This window comes from Prunus dulcis, chromosome 8 (assembly GCF_902201215.1).
Source record: "Prunus dulcis chromosome 8, ALMONDv2, whole genome shotgun sequence".
Classification (NCBI taxonomy): domain Eukaryota; kingdom Viridiplantae; phylum Streptophyta; class Magnoliopsida; order Rosales; family Rosaceae; genus Prunus; species Prunus dulcis.
The window spans coordinates 11554460-11567993 of NC_047657.1; the positions used below are offsets into that span (position 1 = coordinate 11554460).

Below are 13534 nucleotides of genomic sequence, written 5' to 3' on the forward strand. Positions count from 1 at the left end.
ACCCTACCTCCCCATACCACAACCGCAACACCGGCGATTGCTTCCATTGCACCCCAAATTTGAAACCCATCATCCCTTCCCTAACCCTTCCTCTCTCTCTTTGCATAAATTGACTATGAGAAACCTTATAGCTAGTTCAAAGAATTCCTCCTTAGTAGCTTCAAGCCAATCAAGCCAACCTATGATCCCTACCCAACAAAACAACCCCAGATTCAAATATGGGTTACGAGTACACATACAGAGAGAGAGAGAGAGAGAGAGAGAGAGAGAAAAGAAAGGTTCGCAGAGGGAGGCTAGGGGACTAATAGGGTGGGTGTGGTTTGGGGATGGGGTGAGGGAGGTTGTGGGGTTGGGTTAGGATGGGGGGAGAATGATAGGGGCGGGTGGGGTTTGTGTAATCATTGTTTCTTTTTTGTGGGGGTTTTTTTGTTCCGGCAGCTATTGATGGGCCTCGTCTGTTGTAAAGAGCCAAATGTGTGAAATTGCCCCTTGAGTCTGAGTTCAAGGATCATATTCCAAGAGAGTTTCAAAATGGTAGCTGAGCCTTAGGAAACACTTTAGTCTTCTTCACCAATGAAACCAACAGTCGCTTACAGATAAATTCTTGGCTTGGCATGAGAAGCTTATGGCATGAGAGCTTAGCATTCATAAGTTTAGCATGAGAGAGAGAAATAGTTGCGATTTCCTATGAGAAGCAGAGTTTTTAAGACAAGGGGGAAGGGATTCTAAAAGGGTTCGTTGAAGAGAGAGAAAGATGGGGAAATAATAATGGGTGTGTTGAGTAGTTTCAGGCAACTTGACGAAAGCTCTGTCAAGCTTTGGAACGATTTACCAAAGTAGAAATGGGAGAAGATAGAGGAATGTGGCTAGAAATTGCAGAGGTTTAAAGGATGAGATATGAAGCTTGCTCTCTGGATGTGTGTTGCTAGTGGTAAAGTAGTGGGTGTAGTTGTGTAGTTTATGGCAGCTTGACGAAAGCTCTGTCAAGCTCTGGAATGGCTCGCCAGAAGAGAAGATGGGAAGAGATGGAGAAATAGGGCTCGAAATTGAAGGGTTCCAAGGATGAGAGGTGATGTTTGCTCTCTTTGGATGGGGGGTGCTTGCATTCAATTGAGTTGTTTTGCTGGGTAGAAGGTGTCTCCCTTTTATAGGCGTTGGAAGCTTCTTTTTCCCAAGAAAACCCTAGTTCATTCTCTCCAATTTTCCTAAGTCTTCTCCTTCATTTCTCTTCTCTTCCTTCGATTCAATCTCTTTTGTGAAACCTTCCTCTATCTAAACACACAAAAACAAGATTTTTGGGAGCTCTAAGACCTTTGTTAAACTCCTATTTTTGGCTACTACCTCACCTTCTTTCTTCCATTATTTCATGGCAAGAGCTGATATATGAAATGAGTGGGTAATGACGCTGGTCTAAAGGGTGTTTTACTCAAGTATCCTTTGATTTTTTGGATGGCTTGTGTTGGGATTTGTCTTTGGCCATGTGCTGGAGATTCCCAACAGCCTGCATACATAGGTAACCTTTAGCTTTTGTAGTTGTTTTGTCTCCAACCATGTGCTGAAGACTTTCAGATATTTTATAGGTCATTTTTATGCCATTCTAAGGTGATGGGTTAACCTATTAAGGGAATGGGCTATTTTTCCTAAAATATTGGGTTATTCTCTCTCCTTTAGCTTACCCACATATTTGGGCTCAAGAAATGGGCTTGAGTTTCAGGGCTCTCAAGCAACCCAAAACTTCCATTTCTCAACTGATCAATGGGCCTTATGAAAACTCGTAACCATCCATACTACAACCCGCTCAGTAAGCCATAGGTATTCATGTGGTTTGGGCTTACTTAAGCTTGTAGCGTGGCGTACTGCTTATTTGCTTGGAATGGCAAATGTGCAAGCGTATATGACGAATTCTTGGGTATCCAAGTTGGGTTTCTTCCCAAGTTAGGTGTCGTACTGGGTTAGAAATATATTTGGGCACAGCCTTGGATTTTTTGGGCCTCAACACTTTTTAAAAGAAAATTTTGTTATTTTATTCTTGGTTAATTTTTTTGGCGTTTTGATTACTTTTTTGGTTACCTTTTTTTGGACCAAAATGTCCCTCAACAACTAAGGGTAGTTACTCTATTTTGACAAAAATTAGAATTTGTCATTGAATTGCTTAAATTGAAAACTACAAGAATCAAATTGATCAAATAGAAATGACAGGGACTAAAGTGATAAAAATAGCAAACTATTGGGACCAAAAACGACTTTTGGGCTTAATTTTAATTAATCAAACATATATTGTTGATTGATAGCCAAGCTAACTTGCAGAATAGTGGTCTTAGATTTAAATTCCATGACATTTTTGTAGTGTGTGTGAGAAATCTCTCCTTTTATAATCGCTTGTATTAAAATAATATATATATAATCATTTTACTCAATAACACAATCGAACCCATCAAACCCACATAGATTATTTACCATATATGTAAGTAAATTATAATTATTATTCCAATTTTCTCATAAAGAACTCTTATTTTAACATTTTAATGTTTCATCAAACTTATAATGTGACAATTATCTAATTACAATATAAATAAGGTCTATAATAGAATTATAGATGAATAAATGAACTGTTATCATATTTGTTGAAAATTAAGGAATTAGAATATTAGTGGTGGCCCACTATGAATTGTATTTATAAATTGATATTCTAAATGTAATGCTATGAGAATATACATTCTTTGTTCTAGTCTTTTCGGAATTTGGAGCCTTTTTCAGGAAAATATTTTCCTTTTTTTTTTGTTCAAGAGATTTTATAAATTGTTCATATAAATAAATAAATAAATAAATATATATATATATATAGTTATTCTCTTGTCCGAATGTCCGCAAAACAAGTAGGAAAGCAGGTAGGTAGAGATAGTACAAAATACATAGCGTCCACACGATAATAGCGTCTGAATGTCTGTAAAGGAGAATTTCTATATATATATATATATATATATATATAAAATAGCCACATAGATTGCCAAACACTTGATCTTCAGTTTAAGTCATATCGACGCCTGACTTTTTCCAGGTAACTCGAAGGAATTTTCCAATTAGGGTTTTGGATCTTTCAATTCAAGTTAGGGCTTTTGCAAGGTTTCAAGAATTAACGAACCCTAATCCAAACTCAGGAGCCAAAACGATGTCGTACGACGATGTGGAGATCGAAGATATGGAGTGGAACAATGAGCTCCAGGCGTACACATACCCCTGTCCATGCGGGGACTTGTTTCAGATCACCAAGGAGGACCTGAAGTTGGGCGAAGAGATCGCTCGGTGCCCTAGTTGCTCCCTCTACATCACCGTCGTTTACAACGTCGAAGATTTCTTAGATAAGAAAAGTAACAAACCCATCGAGCCCTCCAAGCAGCAACCCATTACTGTCGCTTAAACTTTCAGGTAAAATTTGATATGAAAGGTCCGTAATTTAATATTTTCATATATGTTTAGCGATTGAATGTTCCTTTCCAGATAATTTTATTTATTTATCTATGAATTATTGTTGTTTGACACGTTCATCAAATTGGCCTTGGATATTTGCTATTGCTAGGTTTTTGTCTCCCATGCCAACTGTTGCTCAATCTGCAAAATTTGTTGGGTACCTGTTTTGTTTCTAGAAGATAGAAGATAAAAATAAAGTTTGTCGTTTTCTATGGTGCTTAATTCTTACTGTCATTTAGTCAGTTCAGTTTCTAGCTTGTTTCTCATTTTCTGGGAAAACCCATCTGATGTTGAAGCTGGGGCGGATGGATAAAATTCAAGGATTTGGTGTTCCATGAGTTTTCTGATTGTTTTAAATGGGCTATATATCTTTTGAAAAAAAAACACATTATGAGAAGCTCCTTACTTGTTTCTTATCTTCTATGACAAGTGTGATTTGGAAGTAGTGCTTCTAACAAAATTAACTTACGTATAGCTTTTTAACACTTGAATTAAAATGCAGTTTGGATATTTATTTATTTTTTTAACACTGTGAGAGGTTATTTGCCTGAAGTGTACACTTTTAGACAGTATAATTCTTTTAGGGAGGATGGTGCCTGAAGTGTTGGCACTTCAAGTGCGGCAACTTAATGTGGTAGTGCAATAGTTGTCAGGGTGGACTGAGGATGGAGGTGTCCTGACGAACTTCCATCGTACTAGGAAGTTTGGATTTTCTGCTAATTTGGAAATTAGAAGAAATCTGGACTCTTTACTTGGTGTTGAAATTTGCTTTGGAGGAGGAATGCTCCAAATTCAGTGTTGAGACTGATACACTGCTACCGTCAGTTTGCTGCAGCAAAATACTAGAGATTGTCACCCTTTGGAAACCTTATTACTTGGTTGTAAGATTCTAATGGGAAAGGGTCTTCTTGTCTTTCTCGTGTCTGTAGGGAGAGCGAGAGCAAAACAGTAGCTGATAGCATGGCAAGATTTCGGTTCTCACTGGAAGTAGGCTGCACATTGTTATGCCCCTCCAACTCAAGTCAAGGATGTCTATTTTCTCACCTGGTTGGGTTCACTAGACCTTGATTGATTTTGTTGCAGTTTGTTATCCTCTTTGGCCTTTAGTCATTGTTAACAAAACCTTAGTTTGGGCAGTTTCACTTTCTTCAAATATTTTTCCCAAATTGTGTTGCTTTGCTGACTTGGGGGATACTATGGGTATTCCATTTCCGCCAGTCGATGCCCCAAAAATAAAAAGGTGGTTGATGTAGTTGTATTGTTTAGATCAGTGAAGAGTAAAAACTAAGAACAGTTTGGTGAGATGGGATGTTCTGTCTCAAACCAAAGGAAAAGGAGGTTCAGGGGTGGGCAATTTAGCAAAGAGGAATGAAGCTTTGCTTGGGATAGGGTACCTTTTCTGGCATCTTTGCGGCCATCTATAGCTTCAGAGTTTAGGGAGTTATCTTTTTCAGTTATTTTGTCAGATTGGAAAGCATCTGTTTTGTAGCTCTTCGGAATTCTGTTCTTGTTTTGATGTTTTCCCCAAGGATTGAGGTGTTGATGCAGTTTGCATGTTTAGTTTTTTTTTTTTTTTTAAAGAGTTGACTCCTTGTTTACTTTTGTTGTACTGTTTATTTTTAATAAAGTGTCACGTTTCTTATATATTATAAAAATCTAATGTAATTTTTGCTTTTAAAAAAACTTTTATAATTTGTATACCTGTTTGAGCACAGCAGCACTGCAACTAGCTCATACGGATGAAACTTAAATTGGAAGAAGTTGTTTTCAAAATATAAATTTATGAGTGCACTTCTCAAGGGTTTTCATGCTCTTTTAAATAGCTTCATTTTGGTGTAGTTTGCAATCACTCTAATGCTTCTACTCTTTCTTGCAGATGGCCTGATCTGGAGATGGCAAAGTGGTGGAAGGATTCTTCCCAAGTTTTGTTAGATATATAACTAGGTATGAAGTGTGCAAGTAAGGAGTGAGGAAACTTTTTGTATTCAACCTGCAATGGAAAAGTAGAATTTGATATGTTGAGGCTATTGTTTTGAGCAATTTTATAACTTATTGTTTGTCATTTATATTTAGGGCTAAACACATGTAATCTGATACCAGTTAAATAAAAAAGAGAAATCAGCTTGGTCATTTAAAACTATCCGAAAACGTGTTTCGATCTCTATGTATTATTATCCTTCTGATGGGGGGGCTCTGTGACCCTGGTGTGGCTTGAATTGAAAGGAGCTGATTAACTGACTAACGCCATGTAATCAATTGTTAACAAATTGGGTTTTTGGTCATTCATCGGGTTCTTTTGGTAATCCCCAATTTGGTTAAACTGGTTTGTGATTCATCAAATTGGGTGGACTTTGGTACTCAACAAAACCAAACCAAACCAATTTTCAGTGATATTTTTCAGTTTGAGGGCATGAAGAAAGATGGATTCGGCAAACTCTTGGAACCAGACGTTGCTCTGTTTGTGTGTGTTAGTGCACTATTACTAGGTTAATGGAGTGTCAAATTCTGCAACTTTTTTACAAATTTAAGGGGGTGTATTCAATTGAGATTTTCAAAGACTATTTTAAGATAAATAAGTCATATGGTATTCACTTAAGACTTTTAAATAATCTAAATAAGTCTTGTCGTATTTCATTAGACTATTAGGATTTTTAAAATACAGTCACCAAATCTATTGGTATTCAATTAAGACTTTAAACAAGTAACAAAAAGTCTTATGGTATTCAAAACCTTGCTAATTTCGCAGGATTTTTCAAAATGTGGACTTGTGTGGGAGTTTTTAGTGGGAAGTATAAATACCAAGCCTTATCTCAAACCCCACCCTAACCCATTAGGCATTTCGCATGAGATTTTTTTATTTTATTTCCTCACCTTGACCTCCATCCAAGTAGTTGTGCACTAAGTATAAACCATGGCGACCAAACCACCAATGAAGACCACTGGGTATAAGTAATAATGTTCTTTCCTCACATGATGACCAAACCACCTACCCAAAAGCATTGAAATTGTTGGCTTTAATCGATGTGATGTACTGTATATAAATAGTTAGTTTATACTGTTTGGGCACAATCGGGCTTGCAAGGCAGGTGTTTGATGAAATGATTGTTAGAGATGTGGTTTCTTGGGCTCCATGATTGTAAGATATGTAGCTTGGTGTGCGCCTTATTTGTTCAAATTGTTTACCCTTCTTTTTTTATATATAAAATTTGTTGCATCAGTGTGCAATTTGGATCATGTAGTTTTTGCCTTCTTATGCACCAGTTATTACTTAAAAGATGTTGTATTGCAGTACATAGAACCAAATGTTAACTAGTTAGTCATTCTTTAGAGCTCTACTAAAACAACTTTTCCTAAACACATATATATTATTACTCATATTCGTTTCCTTCTTTTGTTTTCAACAATTGTCCCTTGGATGCTTTTAAGGTTTTCAAGATATGAAACTAGCGAATGAAAATCCAAATTCAATCACTTTGGTAAGCATGCTTTCTGCTTGTACCTGTCTACTTGATTTTAGAGTAGGAGAGTCCATTCATTACTACATTGTTGTTAACTGCATTGGGATAGATGTTGCTTTGGGGACAGCTCTCCTTGAGATGCATTCTAAGTGTCAGCACGTTAAGAAGCCTTCCAAGTTTGATTGAAGAAGCCTATGAGATTATCAAAAATATGCCAATGGAGCCTAACTCTGTTATACTAAGGAGCTTCTTGAGTGCTTGTAGAAACCATGGTTTGGTTATTTCTTTAGATGATAAACTCGGGAAACTCTTTATATCATAGCCTAATCTGGGAGCAAACTATGTACTTGATGCTATTGTATCTTCTATTTCTGGTTGTTGTAATGAATCTACAAGTAGCCATGAAAGAATGAAATAATATTAGCTATTCATATTTATGGGTCTATGTTTTCTTAAAAAACCTTTTGTCGACCCCGAAAGAAATCCATGCCGTCTTTTCAAATCCATAAGTAAAAAATCTTGATTATAGAAATCCATAAATAAAATCCTATAAGTCATTATATTCTACTTAAATCCACTAGACTTCTTTTTAATCCCTAAATAGTCTTCTAAAATCTCAATTGAATATAATAGATGCTATTTTTGTTGTCGGTCAAAGGTAGATGCTTAACATGTTAAATTGTTTGGTAAAATAACATGTTGGCAAAAAGTCACTTTTTGTCCCTATAGCTTGACGAAATTTCCACTTTTGTCTCTATGGTTTTAATTCTATTGCAATTTAAAGGCATGTCCAAATTTTTGTCCAATTTCTTGACGAAATAAACACATGTCCCTCACGTGGGGAGTATTTTGGATGGAAATTCATATGTGTCCTTGAATTGCAATAGAATCAAACTACATGGGTTAAATTGATAAAATTAAAACTACATGGACTAAAGTAGAAAAATCGACAAAATAAAGGGACCAAAAGTGACTTTTTCCATATATATGATTACTTGAAACTTGGACGTACAGTCATAACTCATAAAGTTAGTTTATAGCAGGAAAGTTTATCATATTTGTGCAGTAAATGTATTTTGGAATTTCATTGTGTCTAGATAGTCTAACTGATGATCTTTACAAGTAGAATAAAAAGTACGTCGGTACTGTATTTTCGTAACAATTACGATGGTAGAAGAAAAATGGACTCAATTGCAATGGTACCAAGCTTCAAACTGTTTTTCTTTCCTAGGTTCTGAGAAGACTTCTCCCAACACTCATTCTGTGGCGAGGTAATATTCCAGGAAATTTTCAACTTCTACCATTATTATTGAACAAGTGGAAACACCTTGTTTCCCACACACACTATATTGAAACCACTTCACTCTCCACTACCTGTACATGGACTAATAGGCAACAAATTAAAGTAATCATCTTGTAATCTTAATCTAAAGCAACTTTCATGGTCATGAAGTAACCCTTAATCTTCTTCATGGGGTGACACTTCCATTTTGGATATCCATTTTCTTCGGCTTTTTGGAGTGACACACTAGGCTGGCTGTCGTTTTGTGAAATTTTGTTTGTGGAAACACATGCATCATGCACCAAATGCTCTGAAAAATTACCATGATGGACTTTTGTTGCTTTTAGTATTCTCTACCACTGCAATGGATTCATGTATTTAAGGTCTGTATTGAGATTGTGAGTTAAGCTCTGTCTGCTACAGATCATGCACTGAAAACCCTGATCTGTGAAGACAAGCTTTCGATGGGCACGTTTGTTGGACACATAGTTCCCGGGTTTGCACTCACCCTCCTTGGTTTATGGCACACCATCAACACTATCAGATCTTATTTTCTCAGGGGCCCTAGTAACTTTAGGGTAAGGTTTTGGCACCCATTGAATTCCCCTCTTTCCAAACTCAAACACTTGGAGCTCATTTTCATCTTATCTTTCTCTGTATTGGCAATTTTCATGCAAGTTTTAGACTTCCCTTTTCTTCAACTCTCTTTCAAGCTCCACAACTTGGAGCATGCAACTATGTTCCTCCACCTAGTCGTATTTGCAGGATTTACGCTTTGTGCTGAGTTGATTCATCCGTTTCAGACCCTATCTGGGGTTGTTGGAATGCTAGTAGCATCTGTTTTCTGTCAAGAGCTTTTCCTACTTCATTTCCACTCTGCTGACCATGTTGGTCTTGAAGGGCATTACCATTGGCTGCTGCAGCTCATAGTGTTTGTTTCTGTCATGGCAGCTTTGGCAGCAACTTGTTGCCAAACCAGTCTTCCTGCAGCACTTGTTCTTTCAATTTCAGTGGTATTTCAAGGTTGCTGGTTTATGAACATGGGGTTTTTGCTCTGGGTTCCTTGGTTTGTTCCAAAGGGTTGTGTTGTCCATTATGTAGAGGGCACCAATGATACCATGCTTGGAGCCGTAACCTGTCAGTCAAGTGAGGCTGATTTTAGGGCAAGAGCATTGGCCAACTTGCAATTTAGTTGGATACTTTCTGGAATTTTGATATTCACAGGTTGTGCATGCCTGAAATTTGCTGTCAAATGCATTCCAAGGGACCTGCCAATAGAGTATGAGCAACTCCATAGCAGAGGAGCAGATGTCCCTATAGTCATAAATGATTTCAAGGAAGCTCATCCATAGAATATGTAGTAGTCAATAGGAGCAAGTCCAATGTCCATTGCAAGGACAACATATATGACACTTGATTTCTGGGATCAATAATGTATCAAAATTGGGCTGGAGTAGCTCTTTGATATTTGTTTCCAGGGTTTCAAATTATATATCTTGACAATATGAGATTTTCTTATTTATGGTGAGATAACTGAAAAGGTAAAACATTGAACCCTCATGAACTCTGGTTGGGCATGCATAGCCATTTTCTATGAGAAATCATTTATATTGTTGCCCTAACATTTTTAAATAATCCATGGCCTAATTTTGTCTATAGAGCGTCTCTATCTGATATGTCAAACTATTAAGTGCACATGAAATGGTAAAAACTGAAAGAGGAGACTACTTCAACCAAGTTGGAGATAATAAAAAATTACCACATGAGCTCCATTTGTGTTTAAAGATATAATAAAATAATATAGTTTATGATATTTCAGGTAGAGAAAACAAAAATTACGAAGTGCCAAATTGGAATCTAATTCATCAACTAGATCAGTGTCACTCTCAAATGCTTAAACAATTAAATTTGTCCCAACTTGGCCAACTAATGCCACTAAAATTTCAATGCATGGATTATCATCTGACCTGACCAGTAAAAGAAATTAAAAAATTCCAAAACTGTCTACAAGAAAAAGGGGATGCCCCAGTCTTTTTAGAGATTCAGAAAGACTTTACTCTTTTTGTTATAGTGTGTTTTCAATCATTTGGGAGATGAACTACTTTGTTGGTAGTGCACAGTAAGATGCAAGTATATATACAAGAATGAAAAAACTTGGTCCAGATCCTATTTCTTGAACTGGTTTATTTATCCAATGGAAAATTTAGATTGGATGCCTGTTGCTAGTTTGGCTTAGATTAGATATCCAACTCAATGCCCCAGAAAATGAAAATATATAAATCATTGCTACATACATCAAATGAAGTATTTAAAGAGAGATACAATGTAAATATTTAGCAAAACACAGAACCAACGATCACATAATTCTTACTCAGCCTCAGCTGCCTCCTCCACGGACGCTTCGATTCGAAGAAGAACAAACCCTACTGCAACTCCAACAAGTGTAAGCCCATTCATGATTGCTGCAATCTTGAAAATCTCCCCAACAGCATTGCAGGTAGAGGAGAGTGCCCCTCCTCCACCTCTGCCTTTGCCCTGTGAAGGGGCTCTCAAGGAGCTCACGATCTTTGCAAAGGACTGCTCAGTGCCCTGTGGAAGGCCAAGAGAGGCCACACTGCTGTGAGCTTTCAGCCCAGAAAATGAATTGAGCCCTGTTATGTAATTCACATTGTTTGCTGCCCTCCTTGGCTTGGCCACTGTGGTTGTGGTGAACATTGCTGGAGACACAGTAGCTGAGGCTGTTGCCATTGTGGAAAACTTCTGCAGAGGAGAGGAAAAAAAATTGGTACAAAGATTTAGACAAGATTAACTAAAAACAGATTTTGCTGGTAATGAAATAGAAGGAACCCTTTGTGTAGGGAAGGAGTATATTGTCACCTTTTTTTTCTTTTCTGTGGTGGTGCTTGAATTTTTTCAGGCTTCTGCAAGTACAAAGATGATGGGAAAAGGAAATGAGTGACTTTGTATTGGCATGGGATAAAAGATGAATGGATAAGGTGAGGAGGGGGATGGTTGGTGGACAAGAAGATTTGGATGAGCTTAGTTTCTAGAGAAAGATTGTGCAACTTTAAATGGTGGCCAAGGAAAAACATAAAACCATGGCTTGACAACAAAGAATAAAGATTGATTACAATCCTTGTTTTCTTTGAGGCAGGGTCTTTTTTTCCATGTTGGAATAATATGGGCCGCAACTATCACCTACAAAATTTAACCACTGGGCCTTCTCCATGAGATCTACTTTCAACATTACAACATGATGGAAATGAATGAGCCAAAACAAATTAGAAAAGTATTATTTTGATACAATCGATATTATACTTTAATTTAATATAAATTAAGGAGGGGGATTTGAACTCGGTTGCAGAGTGAGGAACATATCCACTCTCGTCAACCTAATATGTATTTTTTACACAACGAACCCTTTCGCATCTAGCAAAGTAAATGAATGTTTTATATAAGATTAGACTATAGTTTATATAAAAATTTAAATAAACAAAGCTTTAAAAGCAGACCACAGAATTGAATTGAATAGTAGGCTTAAAGCGAAAGGTTATTCATTGGAACGGAAGGGGAAAAAAAGAAGTAAATAATAAAATGAAACGTATTTATAATAAAACATATAAACAACTAACAACAGAGTCGTTGTAGTATAGTGGTAAGTATTCCCGCCTGTCACGCGGGTGACCCGGGTTCGATCCCCGGCAACGGCGATTTATTTTTTAGGTTCAACGTTCCAAACTCTCTGTTTACCTTTTTCTCCATTTCTCACTAACCAATCATCAAAATAGTTAATGAACCCATTCCAAACTCTGTCTCTTTTTCCTTTTCTTTCTCTCTTTATTTTCTCAGCAACCAATCACTAAAAAAAAAACACTAATGAACCCACCAGATTCCAGAAGAAGAACATGGCCCTTTAGTTTCTTTTTTCTTTTTTCTGCTGGTGGGAAATTATAAATGTTAATGATTTTTTGGAATTATATGACCAATTATAGCGACAAATCGATTAGATGCTTACAAAATGTCAAGCTCAAAAACTTATGATGACCTTTAAACTCAAACAAATGCAACTTACAAACTACACACAAACACATCCACACAGAGAGAGAGAGAGAGAGAGAGAGAGAGAGAGAGAGCACTGGCCTTAAAGAACACAAAGTAAAAGAAGAAGAACTGAGCCCAAAGATAAAAAATAAAAGAAGATCATTCAAGTTTAAAGCAAAGAAAAGGAGAACCCTTTACGCCTCCGAAGCCCCCACAAACCAAACCACATTAAAGCAAAACATCAAACTAAAATAAAACAAATTATATTTATTAAAAAAAAGGCAGAAATCTTCCCATGAACTTGAGCTCAAGAGAAAAAAAATGGAACTTTGCTAGATGTTTTTATATTCTACTTCCGAGAGATGCGATTAATAAATATCATACAAATAGTTTTATTATTTTATTTTGATTTTAAAAGAAGACTTGCATGTGAATTATCTTAAGCCCAGGCTCGTAGCCTACTACCTTTTCAAAAAGCACAGCTTGCTTTCGGACAAAAAATAGTATAAATCTTGTAGTTTTCTATTTCTCAACTTTTCAAAACTTCCAAATGGAGTATTAGGTAGTCTTGTCCATCTTATTAAAATGAAGATATAAAAATATTTATATATTTGACCTAATGTATAATCAATCACCATATTCTCTTATTAGGTAAAAATAATTAAATTTTTGTAGATACGACGTTTGAAGTTAACAATTTAAAAACATAACACGTTAAATTGCTGAGAAGCGATAAAGAACGAAGCAAAAACCCCCCAAAGGGTCATGGCAAATTACAACTTAGTTGAAATGTTCATGTATTTTTTAGCTGGTCAAAAGAAGAATGGAAATATTCCCACCATCCAAACAATCCCCCCATCTTTTGGCTTTTTCGCGAGTCCTTCACGAAATGCGGACCAAGCCACCTCTTGGCCAACCCCCACTCTCCCACTTGAGAAAAATAAAAAATTATACAAATATTATAAAGAAGAAGAATGACCCGTATGAAGTAAAAGACAAAAAATTATTTGTTACAAGTAGCATCTTGAGCTGACTCAGCTTAAGATGCGACCCTTTTCCTTTTCCACAGCTTAATTTTCTGCAACCAAACAGAACTATGACTTCTCTTCTTGGATCATAATATAGAGGATGTATAGCATTAACTTGTGGAAGAGGCCAGCTCTTTTTGGTGTACTAACTTGATTGATCCCTTGGTTTGATATGAACGAATTTGCGTTCGTTCGTACGAGAGTTGATGTGTTAATTAACAGTTGATTATGATCATTAATGTGCTTAACTAATTATC

General features: G+C 36.5%; 3 protein-coding genes and 1 non-coding gene across 7 annotated transcripts; 3 read left to right on the plus strand and 1 right to left on the minus strand.

Moving 5' to 3' along the window:
• The first annotated feature begins 3003 nt into the window (after nucleotides 1-3003).
• LOC117638170 (diphthamide biosynthesis protein 3-like) lies at nucleotides 3004-5608 on the plus strand. 4 transcript variants are annotated; one of them, XM_034373290.1, is made up of 3 exons: nucleotides 3004-3058; nucleotides 3159-3426; nucleotides 5345-5608. In XM_034373290.1, the coding sequence occupies exon 2, from the start codon at nucleotides 3170-3172 to the stop codon at nucleotides 3416-3418; it is 249 nt and encodes an 82-aa protein (XP_034229181.1). In that variant the 5' UTR covers nucleotides 3004-3058; nucleotides 3159-3169; the 3' UTR covers nucleotides 3419-3426; nucleotides 5345-5608. The 4 variants fall into 4 exon arrangements, 3 of the variants coding, with proteins under 3 accessions (XP_034229181.1, XP_034229180.1, XP_034229179.1); XR_004587277.1 differs by adding an exon at nucleotides 4398-4515 and having other exon boundaries at nucleotides 3015-3426; XM_034373289.1 differs by having other exon boundaries at nucleotides 3015-3445.
• Nucleotides 5609-8605: 2997 nt separating this feature from the next.
• On the plus strand, nucleotides 8606-9625 carry LOC117638166 (transmembrane protein 45B). Its single transcript, XM_034373285.1, has one exon. It carries the CDS (start codon nucleotides 8673-8675, stop codon nucleotides 9558-9560), a length of 888 nt encoding a protein of 295 aa, XP_034229176.1. The 5' UTR covers nucleotides 8606-8672; the 3' UTR covers nucleotides 9561-9625.
• Nucleotides 9626-10377: 752 nt separating this feature from the next.
• LOC117638168 lies at nucleotides 10378-11286 on the minus strand. Its single transcript, XM_034373287.1, has 2 exons — nucleotides 11087-11286; nucleotides 10378-10970 (listed from the first exon to the last, which is right to left on the minus strand). Exon 2 carries the CDS (start codon nucleotides 10954-10956, stop codon nucleotides 10576-10578), a length of 381 nt encoding a protein of 126 aa, XP_034229178.1. The 5' UTR covers nucleotides 10957-10970; nucleotides 11087-11286; the 3' UTR covers nucleotides 10378-10575.
• A 560-nt stretch (nucleotides 11287-11846) lies between these two features.
• On the plus strand, nucleotides 11847-11918 carry TRNAD-GUC. The gene has a single exon. It is a non-coding gene; the product is annotated as a tRNA-Asp (tRNA).
• Nucleotides 11919-13534: the final 1616 nt, after the last annotated feature.